The following is a 24,620-nucleotide window of genomic DNA, read 5'->3' as shown; positions in this document are numbered from 1 at the left end:
TAGACACTTTGTTGTGATCTTTGAGGTTCTTTGAGAGTGAATTACTTTACATCCAGCTAGAGAGGTCAGGAATGGTTTGTTTTAAAGCTCCTTTACTGCTCATTACAAATAAGTAAATTCTTTAATGTCTATTTATCAGGCATGTTATTCATTCTACCTTGATTCCTAGGTCCAGATATCAGCTGTGATATTTCCTAAGGTTTTAACTCTCCCTGTTGGACAAGAATTTTACATTTTAGAAAACTCAGTATGTGAGCAGGGCCAACTCACCCAATGCACACGAGGCCTTTTTGTTCTCTTACACTCTTCTCCTTCCTCCGAACTCTCCAGTGTACATGATCGCTAATGACCAGGAACAGGCGGGGCCGCATTCATGTGGCATTAACATTATGGTGACACTCTGTCTTAGAAGCGACCTGTAGACCCTGGTGTCTCTGTATCATAACCTGAAGCTGTCATACAGGTGTCTCCCTGTCCCATGATACATACACCTGCTCAGGATGCGACATTTTGAAGGAGACACTGCAGAGCAGTGGTCCAGCCTTCCACCAGTCCAGCTTGACTCTGCCACCTATCTCCCAGTGACAGAATGGGGTCCAGCCGGCGCAAGCATGGACCTATTGCTCTTTCGTACCATACGGCTAGATCCCTAGGGTCTCTGCCATGTTGGGGCACAGATCGCTCAGGAGGTAGGCTATTACTCCCCTCACTATACATGAGACCCGTGACCTTTGCCAGTACTGCTCTTCCGCTGTCTGGCTGTCATATCATCCTTTTCTTGTACTTGTTGGCCCTAGCAATAGCACGTCACCATTTTACCCAGCGTGTTTGCATTACAGGCCCTGTTCTTCTACACGCCATTACCATCATGCACCCCTTTTAGTAACTTTAGACCAGGCATGACAAAGGTTCAAAAGCTTTACTGAAAACTCTCAGCATAACAGTTCCAAAACAAATTGTGCAGTCTTTTTACTAAACTAATCCCTAACTCAGGCCTATGGATGCCCCAGCATACCTGTGTTTTGCCCACCGGACTTTATTCAGTATACTTGTGTTTATGTTGTTTAAAATAACATGTTGGGTTTTCTTGATTCACACAAGTCCGTTATATGCAGAGTGCAGGCGCCACCTACTGTTCTTATTTGGTATAGCTTCAGTTTTTCTGCAATAATTGTAAACTCAGAATGTGTATAATAGAGTTATTAGGAAGCAGAGCATTCTAAGTAGGATTTCTACAGGAAGTGAATCAACCACCATTATGAGAAGATACAGAAGGGCAGCAAGGCATGTCTTCAATCTCTCGCCATCACCCCTGAGAGAGCTTAAAAATTTCACCTGGCTTGTTCTAATAAATTTGAGATAAAAAAACTATGATATCTGAAGTTTATGGAGCAGGAAGGTTTAGCTCTCTGTCCTAGAGACAGAACAACCTGCACAGGCAAGAGTCCATACACAGCAGAGTCCACAGTGGCAGATCTCCAGAGTTGGTGTTCTTCAGGGAGAACTGCAGATCCCAGCAATTCCCCCTACATGTGGAAGGTTCCTAGAGGCAGCTGAGACTCTCTCTGGTAGCTGCTGCAGCTCTGTGATGTGGCCGGATATTACATGATGTGTCCTGCCTGTGTCTTCTCTCTCATGCAGACTGTCTGTCTGGGTAGAGCCCTCCCCCTTTTATTAACAGCAGGGCAGAGACAGAGCTCAGTAGAAAGTTCAGGAAACAGGTTAACTGTTTCCTTGCCAGCTGTCTTACTAACCAGCATTTTACCTTGCCTACAAGTAAAGAAGTGTGGACTGACCCTTTGTTTACCCCAATTAAATATATTAACAAAAATATAATTCTGCTATAGCTTGAAAATATTAAGTTGCATGACAAGTCTGTAATGTGAATTAAATGTCGATCTGTTTCCAGGGTCAGTTAATGGCAACAATATCACTGCAACTGATAGAAATCCATCTGTTACGCCTTCAAATTCAGCTACCGGAACAAACTGTGAGTTTTTCAGCATTAAATATAACATTTGATTATTTTTTTTATTTTATTTCCTTTAGTGTACCATCGAGGATATTTGTAGCAAATTAAGAATACTTGTTGAACATTGAATTTAGGATTGATAAAGTATGCTGTGTTATACAGTGAGTGTGGGCTTCTCCTTTTACTGTACAGAAATAATGACAGCAATGATAAGGCAGAATCAGGGCAAGTTTATCCTCCCAGACTGTGCGGCATTCTGATACCTGGTGACAAGTGCCATACTGTCTGCCATGTTCCTTCACTTTTAGATGGATAAATCCAGTGGTTATGATTTTTCACATGCCGCACAAAAGTGGGCACACCTAGTAAAGTCAGACATAGACAACGATGGTGTATTTTTAGTGAGCACCTAATTTTCAAATCTGTTTACCTTTTGATTTTTAAATGTGTGTTATTGTAATTAGTATATTTAAAGCCTAAACTTTTTTTTTTCATTTTGAATACTAGAGTAGGAAACGGTTAAACCATTGTCAATTTTATTGTTTTTTTTTTTTGTTTTGTTTTTTTTTGGGGGGGGGGGTTGCCATCCATTGTTCTTTGAAGAGATTTCCCTTAAATTCCTCTCCTGCAGACACAAGCAAGAGAAAATAAACCAACAACACACCACCATTTTCAAAAACGAAGGCAGATTCTTCTTAAAACTTTTGCTGGACTGTCATCGCCAATGATGTTGTGCCAGATTTTATATTTGACTAACTGGATGCTTGTTCTCAGACACTGACTCACTAAGGTTTCATGCAAACTGAGCGTTTAGCCTCTGTGCATGAGACATTGGCACTTAGGTGCTGGTAAAAGATACAGAAGCACTGTCCAGCCCACTGTTGGCAGCCTATAAAATTCTATGATAGGCTGACAGTTGCTGTTGCTGGGTGGAGTGAAAGGTGCACCAAACAGTACTAATATTTAGAGCAGTATGTACCCAGGGGCAAATGTAATTTACAAGCAGTATGTAAGCAGTCTGTGCTCTGAGCATTTGTCCCTGGGCACCAGTGAAGGACTGGGCCAGGGGACAGGGGGGCAATTGCCCCCTGGGCCGCTCTGATGTCCTGTAAAAAGGCTGCACAGCTCCTGCCACAGACATGCCTAAAGGATTTCTGGTGAAGAGAAGTTAAAAGTCTCTACCACTGACCTACTGAGTGCAGGATGAAGACAAGGACAGAGTGCAGCCTCCCTCCCCAGCATAAACTGTGTCTGAGCAGAGGCCGGTTCCATGCCCCAATGGAGACTCTCCTCCCCTGGCCAGCCCCAACAGAGCTCCCCCAGCTCCCCCCAACCGCCCCCTGCTGGCCAGATTGAGAACCCGGATTCAGCCGGTGAGTAGAGAGTACCTGGAGCAGGGCTTCCGCCTGGAATGGGGGTCAGGAGGAGGCTGGGAAGAGGGTGAGTGGGAGGGGGGCTGAGTCTCTGCACCATGGGCCTTTGGTTTGTACTTGCCCCCCGGGCTGAAAGTTGCCAGTCTGCCCCTGCTGGGCACATACCATCCTAAATGCTAGTACTGCTCTGTGCACCATTTAGTCCAATACAGCCACAGCAGCAGTCAGCCTAACATACAGTTTTATAGACTGCAAACAGCAGGGCTGAACTTTGTGCCTGTGCCTTCTGCCTTCACCTAAGCACCAGAGTCCCATGCACTCAGCCTAAAAACTATTAATAAGACTTGTTAGCAGACACAGGCTATTAGCTGTATGCCTTTGTAAGGATAAATAACATTTTCTGGAACCTTGGACTGTGTGCCAGATCATCCATATACTGTGCACCCTAAGGTCACGGAAACCTTTCCCAGCACCAGTGAGGGAACACTCAGAGGACAATGGAGGTGGAACAAGTATACTTTTTGTATATCCACAGGAGCTAATAGCCTAATAATGAGTCCTTAGTAGTGAAGCCAAGATCTGGGTGACTGGGAGACAGAGTCAGAGCCTCCATCTTTAAAACTCAAGTTGAGATGGGCAGTTCCCCTATTTATATCTTTTTTTTTTTTTTTATCACAGGGTCCCCTCAAATCAGTTCATGCATGTCTGCATTTTTTTAGATATTTGGCAGACACTCTGTCAATGAGCAGCATTGTAGTTTGGTGGCTTATGCTTGTGACCTTCCAGTACTTGTGTCCCAGGCTCAGTTCCTAGAGAACTTGCATGAGGTATCCTGTAGGCGCTCTTCACGTGCTCAAGATTCCTTAATCAAGTTGGTTAACTGACCTAACAAATAGATAATAGATCTAGAGCATGAGAGTCTATTACTATAGCAAGGATATGGGCTTGTGACCTCACATGAGGCAGAGGATGCTGCTAGTGGTTTTATGCATATTTTAACTGACACTTCTTTTCTTGTTTATCTGCAGCACTTTTATCCAATAATACAACAAAACAACCATCCTCGATTACTGCAGGTATGTTTTCACTAGTATACGGTATTATTATACTGTGTAGTTGCTATCAATCCCTGAGTTGCAGAGGCATTCCCAGACTTTGATGGAATGATAATGAAGGTATATACCCATTATCTCTAGAAATGTGTATCAGCTGTTCAGCTTTACCATAAAGTCCTAAAACGTTAAAACGTACCCCTCCCCATGAAGCAAATCCCCAGCCAAAAATAGGATAACAATGTTTAGCCCGTTAAAAGATAAAATAACAAACAAGCTTGCAGCAATACTCATCTTTAATTCGGATAATTTCCCCAAAGTACTTTTTTCCCCACTAGATATCATCAGCCTGATGACTAGCATCACCCCTAGCCTGACACTTGACAGGGAAAGGAGAAGCCGTGATGAGCTCAATGTCACTGTCACTCTGCTTTCTCTTCCTATCAGCATGCTTCTTGTTAGAACATAAACTGATTGGCTTTTTGTTATGTTTCTTCCTCTCACACTCCAGTCCTGCTGTATTGGGATTTCAAGTAGCTGATACCCGATTTCAATGTAGGGATGTATTAACCACTACAGAGCTGCATTGATTTGTGTCTTTTGTACCTCTTTACAACTCATCTTTAGCCTGTAAAGCAGGGCTTATTTGTTTAATCCACTTAGTCTTACACCAGATGCAACCTGGTAGACAATTTGGCCATTGTGGAAGAAATTATCTTCAAAGTTCACAATAGACGTACAGAAATCTCAGCTTTTTTCAACGGAGAGCAAAATATTGAAACCACAAGGCTTCTAAACAGACAACAGATGTTTTAAGATTTTAGAAACCAACAGAAACTGACTTTAGATTCTTTTGTTGTGATCCTTGAGGATCTTTGACAGTGAATTACTTTACAGTGCATCCAACTAGAGAGGTCAGGGGTGGTTTGTTTTTAAAGCTCCTTTACTGCTCATTAAAATATGTAAATCCTCAATTGTCTATAGTCTGGGCACAGGTGCACCTTAAGACAAAAAATTGGCATGTCATATAAGTGTTTATATTTTTCAGTACATAAAATGGGAATTGGTTAACAAAGCATCTGCATTTTTATACAATAACAGGTGTCATCTCCAACAACACTGTAGCTTCTGGATTTATTACAAGCAATGTGTCTGGGAGCCCCATACCAGGTATTTCACCTAACTTGTCTCTTTGCAGGTTTTTTGCTTTGCAAGAAGTTCTGCTATTCCCCACCACCGTGAAGTGACTTGAAGACCATGCATTCTACAATGTAAATGTGTGCCATCAAGATGGTGTCAATAACATTATCTAATAATTACATAGTTACATAGTAAGTGAGGTTGAATAAAGACAATAGTCCATCCAGTTCAACCTGTGTAGGTGTGTGTGGACGTATTCATTTCTCATACCCCTGAATTTTTCGATCCTTGAGCTGTACGTCCAAGAGTCTTTTAAAAGTATCCATACTCCCCGCAGTTACTAACATTTGTGGCAGGGAATTCAACAGTCTTGTAGCCCTTACAGTAAAGAACCCCCTAATAATGACCTGAACAAAATAACAGAGTGGGCAACTACATGACAAATGAGGTTTAATGTAGAGAAATGTAAGGTATTGCAATTGGGGGCAAAAAACATAAACGCAAATTATGCTCTAGGGGGGAACCTCTGGGGGAATCCAGGATGGAGAAGGATCTGGGGGTTCTGGTAGAAGATAGACTAAGCAATAGCATGCAATGTCAAACTGCAGCTGCCAGAGCCGGCAGAATATTAGCATGCCTAAGGGGATATATTCCAGAGATAAAGCTATAATCCTACCACTTTACAAAACCCTGGTCCAGCCACATCTGGAGTACTCTGTCCAGTTCTGGTCGCCAATCCTCAGAAGGGATGTGCTAGAACTGGAGAGAGTTCAGAGAAGGGCAACTAAACTGATTAGGGGATTGGAGGACCTTAATTACGAGGAGTGATTACTAGGGATGATCGAACGGTTCGGGTCGACCATCGGTTCGACCCGAACATTGACTGTTCGAGGTTCGGCCAAATTTACAACTTTTTGCTGAAAAAGTTCAGAATTCGGGAACCAGAACCGACCAAAATGCAATGGGACAGGAAATGGGCTTTAAAAGCCCATGATTGGACCAGAACCATTAGTAAAAGCCAATTGAGGGGGCAGGAGAATGCTAGGAATGTGATTGGAGTGACTAGGGGGTCCAGAGGCCAATCATTAGTGAATACGCCCCCCAGTATATAAGATAGCCCCGCCAAATTCATAGCATTTTAATACAGGGACATGGAAGAGAGTGGAAGCAGTTCTGTTACTTCTGCTTCAAAAGTGTCATTTAGCAATTATTAGTGTGAGGAAAGGGATATCTAGTGTAGTTAGGGTGCTATTTTCCACTTTAGTTAGCTTCAAAAATCTAGTTTCTGTAGGGAAAGTGTTAAGTGCCAGGGTGACCGTAGTGTAGTGTAGGGTGAACTGACACTGACTGCTATGGCAGGGTGACAAAACCCTTCCATTTCAGGGTGACCGCTATAGAGAAAAGATTGTTTCTCTTATGTGACTTACAGAGCAGCGATATGGCTTCTCTCCAGTCAGCCTGCTTTTTGCTGCAAGCGTTTATAGGGCTTTTTTCAGGACATGTTTGGAGTCAGGCATGACATCTGAACTTGTGTATATACACACACATGTATGTATATATACACCTACACATATATAGGTGTGAAAAGAGCAGAACACTATGCTTGCGCTAATGAAATAATTAACAGGCATATGGCTCTGCTCCTATCACACCTATATGTGTGTATGTGTATAATGCATATAAGTGTGTGTGTATATATACCCCTATACACAAGTTCAGATGTTTTGCCTGCCTTCAAAGACCCCAAAAAAATGCCCAAAAAAAACGCCTGCAATAACACACCTGGACATTTTTTTTTGGCGCAGGCGTTTTTTTGGGCATTTTTGGGGGGGTCTTTAGAGTCAGACATGACATCTGAACTTGTGTATAGGGGTATATATACACACACACTTATATGTATTATACACATACACATATATAGGTGTGATAGGAGCGGAGCCATATGCCTGTTAATTATTTCATTAGCGCAAGCATAGTGTTCTGCTACTTTCACACCTATATATGTGTATGTGTATATATATATATACATACATGGGTGTATGTATATATACCCCTACACAGAAGTTCTGATGTTATGCCTGCCTCCAAAGTCCCCCAAAAAATGCCCAAAAAAACGCTTGCTACAAAACCGGCAAGGTGTGAAAATAGCGGAGCCATATCCCTGTTCTATAAGTAACCTAATAGAAACAATCTTTTTTTTTTTCTGGTTCTGGACATGCTACAGAGCTGAAACCTCACAGGTACACTTTTTAGACCCCCCAGACACTAAATCCAAAATCAAAAAATCTCATTTTTTTTTTTCAATAATTTTTTCAATAATTGGCTCTCTATCAAAAATGACAATTTTTAAGAACTTTTTTTTGTGTGATTAATAGTCTCTGGGGCATGACCCAGAACCCTAGGCACTTTTTAGGGGCATTTATTGGGTTTTAGGGCTTCAAAATTGTTTTTTTTTATTACCGAAGTTCGGGTCCCATTGATTTCAATGGGGTTCTGAAATCCGAGCCAAACTTTCTGGAAGTTCTGGTGTTCTGGTCGAACTGAACTTTTGAAAAGTTCGATCATCCCTAGTGATTACAAGCGCTTAATTTATTCTCCTTGGAGAGGAGACGCCTGAGAGGGGACATGATAGTGATTTACAAATAGCTCAATGGTGATCCCAGCATAGGAAAAAAAACGATTTAGTCTCAAGGAGTGCAAGAGGACATATGGCCACACAATGAGATTAGAAGAGAGGCGGTTTAACCTTAAGCTGCGTAAGGGGTTCTTCACTGTAAGGGCAGTGAGAATGTGGAAATCTCTTCCACAATTGGTGGTAGCTGCGGGAAGTATGGCTAAGACTCTTGGATGTGCATCTCACAGATCACAACATTCAGGGTTATGGGAAATGATCACGTCACTGATACACACACACACACACACCTGCACAGGTTGAACTGGATGGACTGTTGTCGTTATTCAACCTCAAATTTTATGCAACTATGTAATAAGCATCTCTACAGGGTGATGGCTTTAGCAGGGCTTTTTTTCTCCGGGAATAGGTGCAGGTACTCCCCTCTTCTGAGCCACCCCTTGTCTACCCCCTACCCACCTCTGAGTGCTGTCCTTTGGTTCCACCCTCTACCCACCTCCCACCAGTGTCCCCCATTTTAGAGAATACAGAACCAAGTATCATGTTGTGGTTCTAGGTAATTTGTATAGAATTTGTTATGATAACTAGAAAAGCAGTAAAATAGATTCCCTCAGCAACAATAGACCCCCCAACAATAGATCCCCCAGCAACAATAAATTCTCCCCTGCAACAATCGCCCCCCCAATAAATCCCCCCTGCAACAATAGACCCCCCAACAACAATAGCCCCCCAGCAACAATAGTTCCCCCAAACAACAATAAATCCTCCACTGCAACAGTGGCCCCTCACAACAAAATGCCCTGAAGCAGCAATAGAACAATAGATTCACCCCAGCAACAATAGATCCCTCAGCAGCTAGCATCAATAGGCTATTCAGCTCACCCCACTGACCCCAGCACCCCTTTGCCATTGCATACATTCAGACTGGAGGTGCCGGAACTGCGTTCCCCCGCGTTCCCGCTGAAAAAAAGCCCTGGGCTTTAGTGTACAAAATTCAAGAATATATTTGAGCTGTAGCATTCATTTTATATCTTGTTTTACTGTAATGTTTTTGGCATGAGAAGTCAATGAGCAGCCTTATGGGTAGGGACAGAAGACCACATGGGGAGGCAAGGTGGGATAAAATGCTGTAATAATTGTTTTGAAGCATGACGTGTTACTTGTCTGATTGCATGCTGTTCTTGCAGGGTCTGTGCCCACCGTAAAGAATATGGTTGTACCTGCACTGGTGAATGTGACCAGCCAGCCATCCAACTCCAGCAGTGGTGAGTCTATAATAGCAGTGAGTGGAGTGTGTGTTTATCATAGTAAGAGAGGTTTTATGAATAATAAAGCAATTAGGATTTTTTTTTTTTTTTTTTTTTTTTTAGAAACCTGTTTCTTACTTAGTAGACTTTAGGTAAATTCAAGCCAAGTTATTGGACCTGTTTATGTGCCAAGTTACCCAGAATACCAGAGAATGCCTTTCATCTCACCAGTTAGCGCTTGCTGTATTATTGTGTTCTGTCACAACAGGTTTTCCATTAGAGCAATTATTTGCTGAGTGAAATGAAATGTTCAAACTAACAAAATGCTTCATTGTGAATTATTTAATAACCACTTTGTTTTTCATTTCTTTTATTGATCCTACAGGGGCGGCAAGCTCTGTCACCTTACCCAACAACAGCTCTGGTAAGATGTAATACAGTAACTGGTTGGGGTAAATTAAACACGTAGATTAGGCAAATGTTCCAAATTGGACTTTATAATTGCTTTACATTTCTTTTTGTAATCCTGTAGGTTCTTCAACTGTACCAGGAGCATCTTCCAACAACTCCAACAACTCCAACAACTCCAACAACACTTCAGGTAAAATAGATTTAGTGATATGATGAGAGGCCTACTCATACCACAAGCAATCCTGGTAAACCCCATCCAGAATCTAGATGGTTTGCATACATCCCAATGTAATACGATGCTAAAATGAAACATATACAGGTGCATCTCAAAAAATTAGAATATCATCAAAAAGTTCATTTAGTTCAGTAATTCTAATTAAAAAAGTGAAACTCATGTATTTTATATGAAATGAAGGAGAAATCGGCCGCACATCACCAGCTGCTAGGAAGATTGTTCACTTGTATTGTAGTGAATGAGCACTTTGAAAGTGTGAAACACGTCCATCTCTGTATCCTGTGTACCTTTGACGTACGTTAATAAAGGATTCATCTTCCTAGCAGCTGGGGGCGTGCGGCCGATTTCTCTTTAATTTCTACTGTTGCAGCCACAGCACCGGGATTGCTCACCTGAGCGGTAGTTGTCTTCTCATTTTCACCATATATTTTATATAGATGTGTTACACACCGAGTGATATATTTCAGGCATTTCTTTCCTTTAATTGTGATGATTATGGCTTACAGCTAACGAAAACCCAAAATTCAGTATCCCTGAAAATTTGGATATTACATAAGACCAAAAAAAAAAAAAAGGATTTTTAATACAGAAATGTTGGCTTACTGAAAAGTATGTCCATGTACAGTGTAGCATGTACTAAATACTTGGTCGGGGCTTCTTTTACATGAATTACTGCATTATTGCGGCGTGGCATGGAGGCGATCAGCCTGTGGCACTGCTGAGGTATTATGGAAGCCCGGGTTGCTTTGATAGCGGCCTTCAGCTTGTCTTCATTGTTGGGTCTGGGGTCTTTCATCTTCAGCTTGACAATACACCAAAGATTCTCTATGGGGTTTAGGCCAGGTGAGTTTTCTGGACAATGACAGTCAGTGATAATTTGGGAAGCCATGTCATCTGCTGGTGTTGGTTCACTGTGTTTTATCAAGTCCAAAGTCAGCGCAGCCCTCTACCAGGAAATTCTAGCACTTCATGCTTTCCTCTGCTTACCAGCTTTATGGAGAAGCTGATTTCATTTTCCAGCAGGACTTGGCACCTGCCCACACTGCCAAAAGTACCAATACTTGGTTTAATGATCATGGTATCACTGTGCTTGATTGGACAGCAAACTCGCCTGACCCAAACCCCATAGAGAATCTGTGGGGTATTGTCAAGAGAAAGATGAGAGACACCAGACCCAACAATGCAGATGAGCCGAAGGCTGCTATCAAAGCAATCTGGGCTTTCATAACACCTCAGCAGTGCCACAGGCTGATTGCCTCCATACCACACTGCATTGATGCAGTAATTCATGCAAAAGGAGCCCCGATCTAGTAATACGTTCCTACTGTACTGTACATGGACATACTTTTCAGTAAGCCAACATTTCTGTATTAAAATACCTTTTTTTTTATTTTTTTTTTTATTGGTCTTAAGTAATATTCAAATTTTCTGAGATACTGAACTTTGGGTTTTTACTAGCTGTAAGCCATAATCATCAAAATTAAAAAAAAAAAAAAATATTGAAATATATCACTCTGTGTTTAATGTATCTATATAAAATATATGAGTTTCACTTTTTGAATAGAATTACTAAAATAAATTAACTTTTTGATGATATTCTACTTTTCTGAAATTGAGATGCACCTGCATTTTTGTATGCCCAGTATTCCTGAACAGAAATCTTAATTAAAACCCTAACTGGACACATAATGAAAAATAGGACATGTCATACCTTCTCCAAAGTCTCAGTACTTAGTAATGCCACATAGAATGTAAAATTGGATACATCAAGCCCCTTCCCCTGTCTTATTTCCCAGTAATGCAATTTATGGATAGACCAGACCTTCTTTAAACAGGCCCAGCCCCAGCAGGAACCTGAAACTTTGATGCACCTAAAGGCACTAGAGTGGTAGGAGGTACAGTATCTCACAAAAGTGAGTACACCCCTCACATTTTTATAAATATATTAATATATCTTTTCATGTGACAACACTGAAGAAATGACACTTTATTACAATGTAAAGTAGTGAGTGTACAGCTTGTATAATGGTGTAAATTTGCTGCCCCCTTAAAATAACTCAACACACAGCCATTAATGTCTAAACCGCTGGCAACAAAAGTGAGTACACCCCTAAGTGAAAATGTCCAAATTGGGTTTAAAGTGTAAATATGTTGTGTGGCCACCATTATTTTCCAGCACTGTCTTAACCCTCTTGGACATGGAGTTCACCAGACCTTTACAGGTTGCCACTGGAGTCCTCTTCCACTCCTCCATGATGACCTCACGGAGCTGGTGGATGTTAGAGACCTTGCACTCCTCCACCTTCCATTTGAGGATGCCCCACAGATGCTCAATAGGGTTTAAGTCTGGAGACATGCTTGGGCAGCCCATCACCTTTACCCTCAGCTTCTTTAGCAAGGCAGTGGTCATCTTGGAGGTGTGTTTGGGGTTATTTATCATGTTGGAATATGGCCCTGTGGCCCAGTCTCCGAAGGGCGGGGATCATGTTCTGCTTCAATATGTCCCAGTACATGTTGTCATTCATGGTTCTCTCAATGAACTGTAGCTCCCCAGTGCTGGCAGCACTCATGCAGCCCCAGTTTATTGACATTCCCACCACCATGCTTGACTGTAGGCAAGACACACTTGTCTTTGTTCTCCATACCTGATTGCCACCACACACGCTTGGCACTATCTGAACCAAATAGGTTTATCTTGGTCTCAGGCCACCAGACATGGTTCCAGTAATCAATGTCCTTAATCTGCTTGTCTTTAGCAAACTATTTGCAGGCTTTCAAGTGCATCATCTTTAGAAGAGGCTTCCTTCTGGGACAACAACAATGCAGACCAATTTAATGCAGTGTGCGGCGTATGGTCTGAGCACTGACAGGCTGACCCCTTCAACCTCTGCAGCAATGCTGGCAGCACTCATACGTCTATTTCCCAAAGACAAGCTCTGGATATGACGCTAAGCACGTCCATTCAACTTCTTTGGTCGACCATGGCTGAGTGGAACCTGTCCTCTTAAACCACTGTATGGTCTTTGCCACCATGCTGCAGCTCAGTTTCAGGGTCTTGGCAATCTTCTTCTAGCCCAGGCCATCTTTATGTAGAGCAACAATTCTTTTTTCAGATCATCAGAGAGTTCTTTGTCATGAGGTGTCATCTTGGACTTCCAGTGACCAGTATGAGAGAGTGAGAGCAATGACACTAAATTTACCACACCTACTCCCCTTTCACACCTGGGACTTTGTAACACTCCACATTGAGACCTTGTTACACTCCACATTATGGCAGTTGGGCTCCCTATTGTTGGAGCCCAAGGTTTTTATTTGGTTTGTCTAAAATCATTGTTTTAAAACACAGATATCACAAGATTTTTTTTACCATTTCTTAATGTAAAAGTGCATAGAGGTCAACATGTGTGGGAGTCATTTTTGTTATAGGTCTACCTTGAGACATAAGTGGCTTAGAGCAGTGAGTATCTTGTACTCTTTAGAATATTAATAGGGTGCAGAGAATAAAAAGTGATGTAGGCATATGGCAATTAAAGGGGTGGCCCACTAAAAAGTGACATAAGTTTTTGGCAGGATTAATTGCACACAAAAAGAGAGGTTGGGACTTTAAATGAGAGACATATAGGGGTCGGCAGGGCAAATGTAAAAAACATTTATTGGTACATAAAAAATTATACATACATTGCAGATAAAACATTTTTGAACATCAAAATAATGAAAAAACTGATAGGCGATCCCCAAATGCAATTGCATATTACCCAATAGGACTGATTCCCAATAATATAAGGATAATAAAAGTATTCAAAGCATAAAAAAATTAGAATTTCAGATGGTGGAGTAGTTGAGTATATTACAGACATCCTAGCCTCAACGCGTTTCGTGTACCCAAATCGCCACTTCGTCAGGAGTAGATGTATGATTAATAATCTATAAAAATAGGAAATATAGGCACAAATGAGGATAAATGCAAAAGATGAAAAAGGGGAGGATGGGGGGGGGAAGAAAGGGGGAACACAGCCACACAACTCCCAAAAACATACGTAGCAGCACGCAAGATGGCATTGAAACTGGAGATGGCCCCCACTGTCTCCCACGGGAGCTGAGGGCACACAGGCAGGAACACAAGGTGGTGTACCAATAAATGTTTTTTACATTTTCCCTGCCGACCCCTTCATGTCTCTCATTTAAAGTCCCAACCTCTCTTTTTGTATACATTGATTAGGCATGGAGACGCACAGCAAATCCCACCGTGCGCCTCATTCAAAGTCCCACAATTCCCCCCTCCTTTCAGGATTAATTGCACTCCATCATATATTTTTAAGGCACGTTATTCATTCCACCTTGATTCCTAGATCCACATATCAGCTGTGATCATTCCTAAGGTGTTTACTCTCCCTGCAGAACATGCAATAGTAAAAGTAAGAAGGAACAGAGCCCAGATCTCCAGAAGGAACTCAATACAATCCTAAAGAAATATAGTCAAGAGTCTACCTAATATCAGCTGTGGACTGACCCTTTATTTACTCCCATAAAAATATGTTAACAAAAATATGATTCTGATAAAACTTGAAAATATTAAGTTGTACGGCAAAGCTGTAATGTGAATTAACTGTCAATCTTTTTCCAGGATCAGTTAATGGCAACAATATCACTGTAACTGGTGGAATGCCATCTGTTACTCCTTCAAATGCAGTTACCGGAACTAACTGTGAGTTTTACAGCATTTAATAATGCATTTGATTTTTTAATTTCCTTCCGTGTACCATTGGTAATGTTTGTAGCCAAATTTAGGATGCTTGTAGAACATGGAATTTAGCTTTGATGGTACAGTAAGTGTGGGCTTCTCCCTTTACTGAACAGAAATGATGACAGGAATGATAAAGCAGAAGCAGGGCCATGTTCATCCTGCCACGCTGTGCGGCATTCTGATACCTGGTGAGCAGTGACCTAACTAACATAGCAGTGACATAACATTTACTAAAACTGGAGAGTGCAAAATTTGGTGCAGCTGTCCATGGTAGCCAATCAGCTTCTAACTTCAGCTTGTTTAATTAAGCTATGAAAAAAAAAAATTGGAAGCTGATTGGTTTCTATATAGAGCTGCATTAGATTTTGCACTCTGCAGTTTTAATAAATCAACTCCTATGTCTACTATGTTCATTCACACTTAAATGGGTAAATCCAGTGATGAAGTTTTTACACAAGCAGGTCTGAAGTGGGAACACCTAGTGAGGTCAGACATACACAACAATGGCATATTTTTAACAAGCATATAATTCTTAATTCTAATTGTAATGTTTACCTTAAAGTCATTTTTGATTGTTAACCACTTAAGCCCCGGAAGATTTTACCCCCTTCCTGACCAGGGCCTATTTTGAGATTCGGCACTGCGTGACTTTAACGGACAATTGTGCGGTCATGCGACGTTGTACCTAAACTAAATTGACGTCCTTTTTTTCCCACAAAAAGAGCTTTCTTTTGGTGGTATTTGATCACCTGTGCGATTTTTTGATCATGCGCTATAAACAAAAAAAGAGCGTCAATTTTGCAAAAATAATATTTTTCAAATTTTTTTTATACGAAATTCCCAAAAAAAAATTTAAAAATCAACATTTTTTAACATTTTAGGCCAATTTGTTTTATCCTACCTATGTTTGGTAAAAAAAAATCGCAAAAAGCGTATTTTGATTGGTTTGAACAAAAGTTATTGTGTTTACTAACTAAGGGAAAGATTTTTGTCATTTTTGTTGTTTTTTTTTTAACGAATAATGGCGGCGATCTGCGATTTTTTTTGCGGGACTTAAAGTGGACTTCCACTTTAAGGCTTCTTCTTCCTAAAACGTTTATTAGCCCACTAATGATATTGTGCCAGACCTGGTACCTATGCCGTATGGAAGAATAACAGACCGCCTCAGATCTCTTACAGCACATGCGCTATAAGATATCTGGCGCATGCATCGTACATAGTGTGGAGCAGCTTGTTTCTAAAGAATAACAAGTCAACCCAGATCATTTTCCACATATGTGCTGTTAGAGTTCTGATGCAGCCTGTTATTCTCCAATAACCGGCCACCCCTAATCTTGTATGGCACATGTTCAAGATCAGGCTAGAGTTCCCTGAGCCAATGGTGATGTGATTCGCAGAGGCACCTGTGAGCAGGACTCACAAGACTGGGGTTGAATGACCATTTATATAATTTAACCTGGAAAAAGAGCAGTACTGAATAGGTGAGTGGCTGAGTCTGCAGAGGACAACACTGGAGCTGCTTCCATGGGTGTCCGCAGAACTTTTTTCAAGGGGGGAGGGCATCATTTTAAGGTCACCCATGTTCCGCTTCTTTTTGCCCCATAGATACCCTTTCACCTGTATTCCCCATGCTACAAGGATTTACTGCACCACCAGGTACTCCAGGCACTCCCTGCAAAGAATATATATTTATAGCCAATCTGACCCCCTTTAGAGCAGGCCAGGATCCCCATAGATCCCCTTTACTGCAGGCCAGGGTCCCAAGAGATCCCCCTTTAGAGCAGGCCAGGGTCCCAAGAGATCCCCCTTTAGAGCAGGCCCTACCAGTGTCCCCCATAGATCCCCCTCTAGAGCAGAGTTCCCATAGATTCCCATCTTAAACCAGGCCAGGAAATATGTGGGGGGGGGGGGGGGGGCCTTGCAGACGCCAACGGCTGTTCCTCTTTTTTTTAAGTATGCATTCTTTACCTTCTTTTTTTTTTAAGTTTGATTAGGCTTCATTATCCGTTGAGATAAGAAATCAACCATCATTTTTAGTGTATCTGACCTGACACATAAGGCTCAAGCTTTAACACATGCATCTTCATTAGAGCCATGTCACTGTAATTTTCAGATTTCACTGGACTCACCTAAAAATAACTGTCACTTTTTTCAAATGAGGTATCCTGGTATGTTATCTTTGCAAAGTGAGCCTATAGTCTTGCAAGCTTGATGAACTGTAAAGTACAACCTTCGCTTCTAGAGGAATATCTTGAGTTGACTGTTTCTCAGAATATAAAGAATAACATTGAAGAAGAATGTAATGTAGTCTGTTTTCGTTAAAACGGAACTAAGGTCACCATACCTACCCCCTCTCCAATGGTACAGAATCTGCAAGGGGTCCCTCTCAGGTGCCAGCATCTTCCCCCTAGTTCCTTTAGAGTCCTGGTCTTTGGCTGTCTTGATTGGCTGGTTCAGGATGACGTTTCTCCTGAGTATGTGCAGGAGTCCATCATCCCCGGCACACAGAGCCCATTCCGGTGATGTAAACTGAACTGCACATGTGTACATGGCACAGAAAACTGCAGGCAGGTAGGTAGGTTTATTTTAATTCAGAAGAGACATTGCATGTCTTTTCTGCTACCAATAGCCTGCCTGTTTTGTACTTTTTTAATGTTGCCTTTAGATCTGCTTTATATTAAACCTGTCTCTATATATATGACATTTCAGTACATTTCATAAGAAATTGTCTATAATAGAAGATAAAATAACTTTTATTAAATAAAATATAGATGGAAAATAAATACATTGGACTTGGTTTGAGTGTAAACCAGGTGAATCCATTCCTGTCCAATGTCAGATGCAAAAACAACACCACATGCAGAAAACAGGCTAAAGGAGGGATAGATGGGATAGAACTGTACAGGACACACAATCAGCCGAGATGGAAAACAGCCAATATTTACCCAGAATGTAGCGTCCTAAATGGGGACAGAGCAGCCAACATGGAGCAAAGTACCTCTACTTACATATTTTAGGGCTCCGCTCCTTCATTAGTGTTCCCAAGTGTCCAAAATGCCCTTTCATCTCCTTTTCCTCATTAGCTGTCTCTTTTAGGTGTGATGTAAAGATCTGTTTACAAAAATCTATTAGGGCTCGTACACAAATGTGGAACTCATTACCACTCCTCTGAAAAGTGATCCATGCTCAGATTGCTTTTCAGAGGTGTTTGAGAGGTGGTGAGGAGGCAATATGTTGGCTCCCCACTGCCTGATTTTAACCCAATATTTGCCATATAACTGTGTTGTGATCTAGTCAGTGGAGACATTGGCATACCAAAAGTGACATGCTGGTTTTACCACAAAGCACAGCATTACGGCCACAGAATGTGTACAGCTGTGAGTGGCTGTATGTTAGTGGGAGGTCAGTGGGTGGCAAAACTGTGGCTTAACCACCTAGTTTTACCACACACACACACACACACCCATCCTCATGTGTGAATGAGCTCTAAAACTGCAAATATGTTTATTTTGCTCTAAATGGCTCGTTTACACGTGCTTTGAAATTTTAGATACCATGGATGCCCATCAATGAGCCTTTTGCATTTAAGATGGGTTATTGGTGCACTTTTGCACACGTTTTTATGTGTTTGCATCAAGTTAAATAATGCTATCCAGATGCCTCTTCTGTGTTGCTTTTCTATTGTATGGGTTATTTTACTATCATCTCAGCTAGTAATGTTTTAAAAGCGCATTTAAAACATGCTCTAAATGCGTAAAAAATATTATCTGTTATTAAATTATTTAATTTGATATGTTTCAGCAAATTTCAGTAGGACTTCTGGGAGTTCTAATACCATTGGTAAGAAATGTTTATGTTAAATGTTATATTTGTTTGAATGCTGTGAAAAAACACTAACTAACCTCTTGCAATATAATTAGTGACCACAAGATGTCAGTATTTGAATGTCTAGCAATGTGTTGCATAATGTAGAAAGTTTATACACCAGAAGGGTTGGGCTGTGTCTCAGGCTTAAAGTGACTAATTCTAATACAATTTTTTTTTTTTTTTTTTTTTTTTTTTTTATTATAAAGTCTTTTACCATTGTTTCCAGGCTTTTTTTTTTTTTATTCCTTTGCATGCTCCCTATCCTCCACTGATGCACCTCACTGCTATTAGTGTACACTGAGCAGTGTCATTATTTTCCCCTCTGTGTGTATTACAGCTGGATGTGTCTGCAGGTAGATGTGTATTCCATCCCGGGGTTGAGCAGGAAAGGGTGGAGATCAAATGTAACCATCCTAAAACAAGAGCAGAAAAAAAAGCTTTAGTGCCGGTTCACATTTGTGCGATCACAGAGATCGCATGTAATTTGGAGCGCACTGCTCCTAAAATGACATGCGATCTCTGTGCGGTGCAAATTCAGCCATACAATTCGCACCGCAATTGCACTAAAGGACGCACATGACCCTTTTTTTTGGTCCGCAGCAGAATCGGAACGCATGGTGGTTCACGAACATATGGCAGTGTGAACTGCCAGAGGTGCGGATGCGATGCGGGAACACGCTGTATATTCGCAGCGTTAACGCATCGCAGAAATGTGAACCGGCACTTAGAGATGAAATGAAGGAAAAGAGAGATAGAAGGTACATTCTACTTATTGATAAACATATTGCTGTCATTTTATTTTATAAAAAATGTGAGTTTAGTGTCACTTTAATACAGTGACAAACTAAAATTCATTGTTTCCAATAGAACTGCAATGCACTGCACTGATGTGCGCTGAGTGAACAGAGAACATTTAAACACATTACAGCATGCTAAAGTGCTTGTTAAGTAAAGAGAAAATATATATTTTGGCTCCTGCTGTAGAAAAAACATGCATCAACACAACATAAGGCATTAAAAAAAAAAAGTTTGTCCATGTGCACCAACTCAAGTGCAATTAACACATGCTAATGCTAAAACAACACAGGTGCTGAGAATCCAGCATAAGCATAGACCTTTTATTGGGTATCTTTTTAGTTAATAAAGTTGTTAAAGATGCAAGCTTCAGGACTTTCCTTAAAGTGGAACTTTAGTCAGAAAATTAAAGAGGTTGTAAACCCAAAAATGTTTTTTTTTTCAACCTGAAAGAGAAACACATAATGAGCTAGTATGCATCGCATTATGAAATACTTACCTTAGAACGAGCCCCCGCCGTGCCGCTCGCTTACCTCTATGACGGGTGACATGTTCAGTCGCCCGTCTTCCAGGATCGCAGCATCCGGCCATCTGATTGGCCGGAGCCGTGGTGACGTCACTCCCGCGCACGCGCGCGGGAGCCGACAGTCACGGCATGGGGCTCTGAAGGAACGGCACCAGCGGCCGTTCCTTCAGAGCGCATGCGCCAGTGACGTCACTGGATGCATGTAAGGTAAATATCTCCTAAACGGTACATGTTTAGGAGATATTTACAGTACCCATAGGTAATCCTTATCATAGGCTTACCTATAGGTACAAGTGCCAGAGGAGGGTTTACTTCCTCTTTAAGTCCTGGCTAAATTACTTCAGGCTTGCCCCTTTTGTAGATATAGCTATGTACAGTAAAACATTAAAAATAAGTCCCTATTCTGTTTAAAATCCAGTAATACACTGTCTCATCCAACTCTGCACATGCTCAGTTGCACTTTATTTTTGGGCAAATGCCAGAGTACAGTAGAGGATGATCTGCTGAGAGCCTAAAGATTTACTGCTGCTTAGGGGCTCTGGGCTTCAGCAAAATGGCGGCCTCCAATGAGAAGAAACCGGAACCATGCTAGAGGCAATTTATAGCACACACTAAATTTGGTATCATAACTACTAATGTGGAATGTATGTTCCTTGATACAGAACATTATTTTTTATCAACTTGTTATGGGTAAAGTTCTGCTTTTCCATTATTTCCTTTGTACACAAACATCATTTTTGTATTATGATAAACAGAACAAATTGTAGCTAGATAGATATACTGTGGGAAAAAAAAAAAAAAATATATATATATACAGTGTGGGATAATTGTAAAATGTACAGAGAAGAAAAAATTAAAACTCCCTTTGCAGGCAAAAAATATCAAAAGAAAACTTCGTCTTCCCCAAAATGTCACAATGTACACTAAAAGTATAATATTTTTGAAAACAAAAAAGGCTCCATCTTTTATCAGTAACAGGCCTTCCTTACACTCAGTTTAGTTCAGTGACTTTGCTTTGGCTGAGATGATGGGGGTGGTTTACTAATGGAATTGAGAATCATTACTCAGTAAGGTGTAGCTGTGCTCACTCTGAATAGCCAATCATGTTCAGATGAAATAAATAAACATACATTTGCTTTTCTCGTGTATTGATCATCTCTGAGTTTACCTCTGAGCCTTCATCTTAAGGATTCTCACGTCCCTTATTAAGGCCCAATTACACTTAGCAATTTGGAATCTCTGGCAGAACCACCAGCAATCTGCCTGTGATTCCAAATCGCAGTAAAATCACAGTAAAACGCCTGACATGCATTTGGATGCTAATGATTCTTAATGGCCCTCCAAACGTGGTGTGATTTTACCACACCTCCCATAACAAAACATGCAAAAATTGCAGCAGAAATTTGGCACATTTTTGGAGGAGGGAGGCCCATGAAAAAGAATTGGTGCCGCTGCAAACCAAAAACGTGCAAAAAACGCAACGCTGCTACGTCACTCAGGTATGGACAAGGTATGTCCTTCTGGTAAATGAAGGTATTGTCGGGGAAGAAGTGTGATCTCTGTGGGAGGTAATCAATGCTAGGAAGTGTTATATGTACACATACCATAGCATGCGTGCTGAACACATGTACTGTATCTCATCATATTTCCACTCACATGAAAACATTTTTTTTGTGCTTTACGTTTAGCTTTATCACTTCCACCTTTTGCATCAATCCCACCCAGAATCGGAGTATTGAACCCCACCGATGACAACCCGTGCCCTGAAGACTGCCCCAATGGTGAGTTCACCCTTTATTCCACAGGTGTCAAACACAAAGCCTGCTGGCCCCCCAGGCCATTTCATGTGGCCCTCGCACCTCTCTTGCAGCTGCAGCACCCCCCTGTCTCTGCCTCCACCTTGTCTCAGTAGTCGGGAGCAGAGGGGACAAAACTCCTTTGCCAGATCCAGCGCTTTTCTGTGCAGCTGCAGAAAGGCTCCTCATTTTTGCCCCCCCCCAGCAGTCCGCAGCAGAGAGGAGGACAGAACCCCTCCTACAGATCCTGCACCTCTCTGTACAGCCACAACACCACCTTGTCTCTGCCTCCCCTGGTCTAAGCATTCAGCAGACTCTGGAAGCTGACTCTAGAGAGTAAGGGGGTGTATTGTGATGTAAGACCCCTTTCACACATGCGGACCGTTCAGAACTGCCTATCAGCTTTTCAGGCAGATCTGATCAGATGCCCCATGCATCTCTATGGGGCATCGGATGTCAGCGGAGACATGTCCGCTGACATCCGATCCGATCCGTCAAAACCGGACGGATGGAAACCCTATTTTCCATCCGTTTGGCGGATCGGATCGGATGGGAACAGACAGGTGGTCCATTCTCATCCGATTCTGCCATAGAGGAGAGCGGGGATCTGACACCTCTGTCTCCGCACACAGAGCAGAGACAGAGCTGTCATCCGCCTGCTCAGCGGGGATCAACGGATCGATCCCCACTGAGCAGAGAACGGAATGGACAGGTGTGAAAGGGGCCTAAGGAATGGTTGGTAATTCTTGACTTCTGATGGTGGGGGGGGGGGGTGCTCTTGACATCTCATGTAATGGTGTAAGGGGGTGTAAGGTGCTCTGGACATCTAATCTTACAGATATAACCGGCCCTTTGAGGGCAACCATAATGCTGATGTGGCCCGCAATGAAATTTAGTTTGACATCTCTGCTCTATACTCTCCAAGAACAGTTCCAATGAAATGCATTATTCGCTCTGTCCCTTTCTTTCTCTTTTAGTCTTTCCCTCTTTTTCTTTATTTCACTCTTTTCCCCCTTTTCATCTTCTTTCTTTTTTTTCCCTCCCCCTGTCCTTCTCTTTTCCTTCCTGTCCTCCTCTTTTCTCTCCTTCTGTTGTTCCTATTTCTCTTTTTTTTCATTTCTTTTTACCTATTTTTTATCTTCTTCTCTCCTTTCTTATGCCTTTCTCCTTTCTTTCTGTATCTTATTTTCTGTTGGAAATTCTACAGGACAGACAGTGCGCAGTCCATGTGTATTTATCTGCTGCTTAAGGCCCCTTTCACACTTGTGCGACTTGTCCTGCAATTTGGGACTGCATAGTCACATGACAAGTCATACTCCATGATTTCCAATGAGTACCGTTCATATCTGTGCGACTTCAAGTCCCAACAACTTCAAAGTAGTCCCTGCCCTACTTTGGGCTGATTTTAATGCGTTTTGAGGTCCATAGACACAGGCATTGCTTCAAGTCCAGTCAGAATCACTTCAAAATTGCAGCAAAGAAAATCACAGCAAAATCGCTGTAAAATTGCGTGACTTTTAGATTGCACAGGTGTAAAAGGGATCTTAAGTGACCCAAAAGTCATGCGATTTTGCAATGGTTTGCCGTGATTTTGACGCGATTATGTCACGATTTGTCTGGACTTGAAGCAATGCCTATGTCTATAGACTTTAAAATACAAAAAAAAAACAGCCCAAAGTAGTGCAGGGACTATTTTGAAGTCAAACAACAGCAAAAACCAGACTGAACTGGGGTGCCACAGGGAGATAATGGTCTCACCCCTTCAAAAAAAGGGAGGGGGTGTGGGGTTTACAGGTAACTATTTTGAAGCCGTTGCGACTTGAAGTCGCACAGATATGCACGGTACACATTGGAAATCATGGGGTACGACTTGTCATGCGTCTTTGCAGTCCCAAGTCGCAGGACAAGTCGCACAAGTCTGAAAGGGGCCTTAAGGAGTTGTAAAGTCAGAAGGTTTTTTATCTTAATGCATTCTATGCATTAAGATAAAAAACTTTCTGTGTGTAGCAGCCTCCCTTATACTTACCTGAGTCCCCTCTCTGTCCAGCAATGTCCAGGAGTCCCTCGGCCATCTGGGACTCTCCCCCCTAATTGGCTCCCGCTGCTGTCAATCAAAGTCAGTTAGCTAATCAGGAGAGAGAGGGGGCGGGGATGAACAGCAGCTCCTTGTCTGAATGGACACAGGGAGCTGTGGCTCGGCTCGGGTGCCCCCATAGCAAGCTGCTTGCTGTGGGGGCACTAAACAGGAGGGAGGGACCAGGAGCAGCGAAGAGGGGCACGGGAAGAGGAGGATCGGGCCACTCTATGCAAAACCAACTGCACAGGTAAGTAGAACATGTTTGTTATTAGAAAGAAAAAAAAACACAAGACTTTACAATCACTTTAAAGCGTTTGTTACCCCAACACTTCATATTTCTGATATGTGGCTGCTTTACCATGTACTTGTATGACAAAATATCCTGTTCTCTTTATATTGCTTCCTTTATGTGAACACCTCCAAGTCGCTCCAATTTCCTATTAAAAACTGACCACACTAAGCAGGAGAGCACAATGTGGTCAGTCCTCTAGCTCTGCTCAAAACTCAGCCTGCTCTTCTCCAATGATCAGACTTGTCCTTACATTCTCTGCTGTACAACCATTCACTGGGAAGCTCGGTGTGCTGCTGCTGCTTCTCCTCTTCCCCCAGCTCTCATGCAGCTGAAAACAGAGGGTGTTCTATCAGAATGCCGCTACCCATCAGATTGTGCAACAGAAGTGACGTTCGGACCAAGAAAACACTTACTGCACATGCGTGAGGACGGGTAGCGGTAATCTGAAAGTACACCCATGC

At 41.9% G+C, this 24,620-nt stretch overlaps 1 protein-coding gene across 1 annotated transcript in view; it reads left to right on the top strand.

Annotated features, from left to right (window-relative positions):
- The window catches only part of LOC309560499 (uncharacterized protein), a gene marked incomplete at its 5' end in the record, with an annotated part of 54,032 nt that overhangs the window by 10,624 nt on the left and 18,788 nt on the right, over positions 1 to 24,620 (top strand). The window contains 7 exons of the mRNA XM_082264131.1: positions 1,910 to 1,990; positions 4,374 to 4,421; positions 9,357 to 9,434; positions 9,802 to 9,840; positions 9,949 to 10,017; positions 14,687 to 14,767; positions 21,665 to 21,775. Of these exons, the coding sequence (XP_082120257.1) occupies positions 1,910 to 1,990; positions 4,374 to 4,421; positions 9,357 to 9,434; positions 9,802 to 9,840; positions 9,949 to 10,017; positions 14,687 to 14,767; positions 21,665 to 21,775 (507 nt within the window). The remainder of the gene's footprint in view (positions 1 to 1,909; positions 1,991 to 4,373; positions 4,422 to 9,356; positions 9,435 to 9,801; positions 9,841 to 9,948; positions 10,018 to 14,686; positions 14,768 to 21,664; positions 21,776 to 24,620) is intronic.

Source organism: Pelophylax lessonae (genome assembly GCF_965119305.1).
Source record: "Pelophylax lessonae genome assembly, chromosome: 7".
In the NCBI taxonomy this organism is placed as follows: domain Eukaryota; kingdom Metazoa; phylum Chordata; class Amphibia; order Anura; family Ranidae; genus Pelophylax; species Pelophylax lessonae.
Note: the sequence above shows the minus strand (reverse complement) of the source record. Positions and strands in the feature narration are given on the sequence as shown.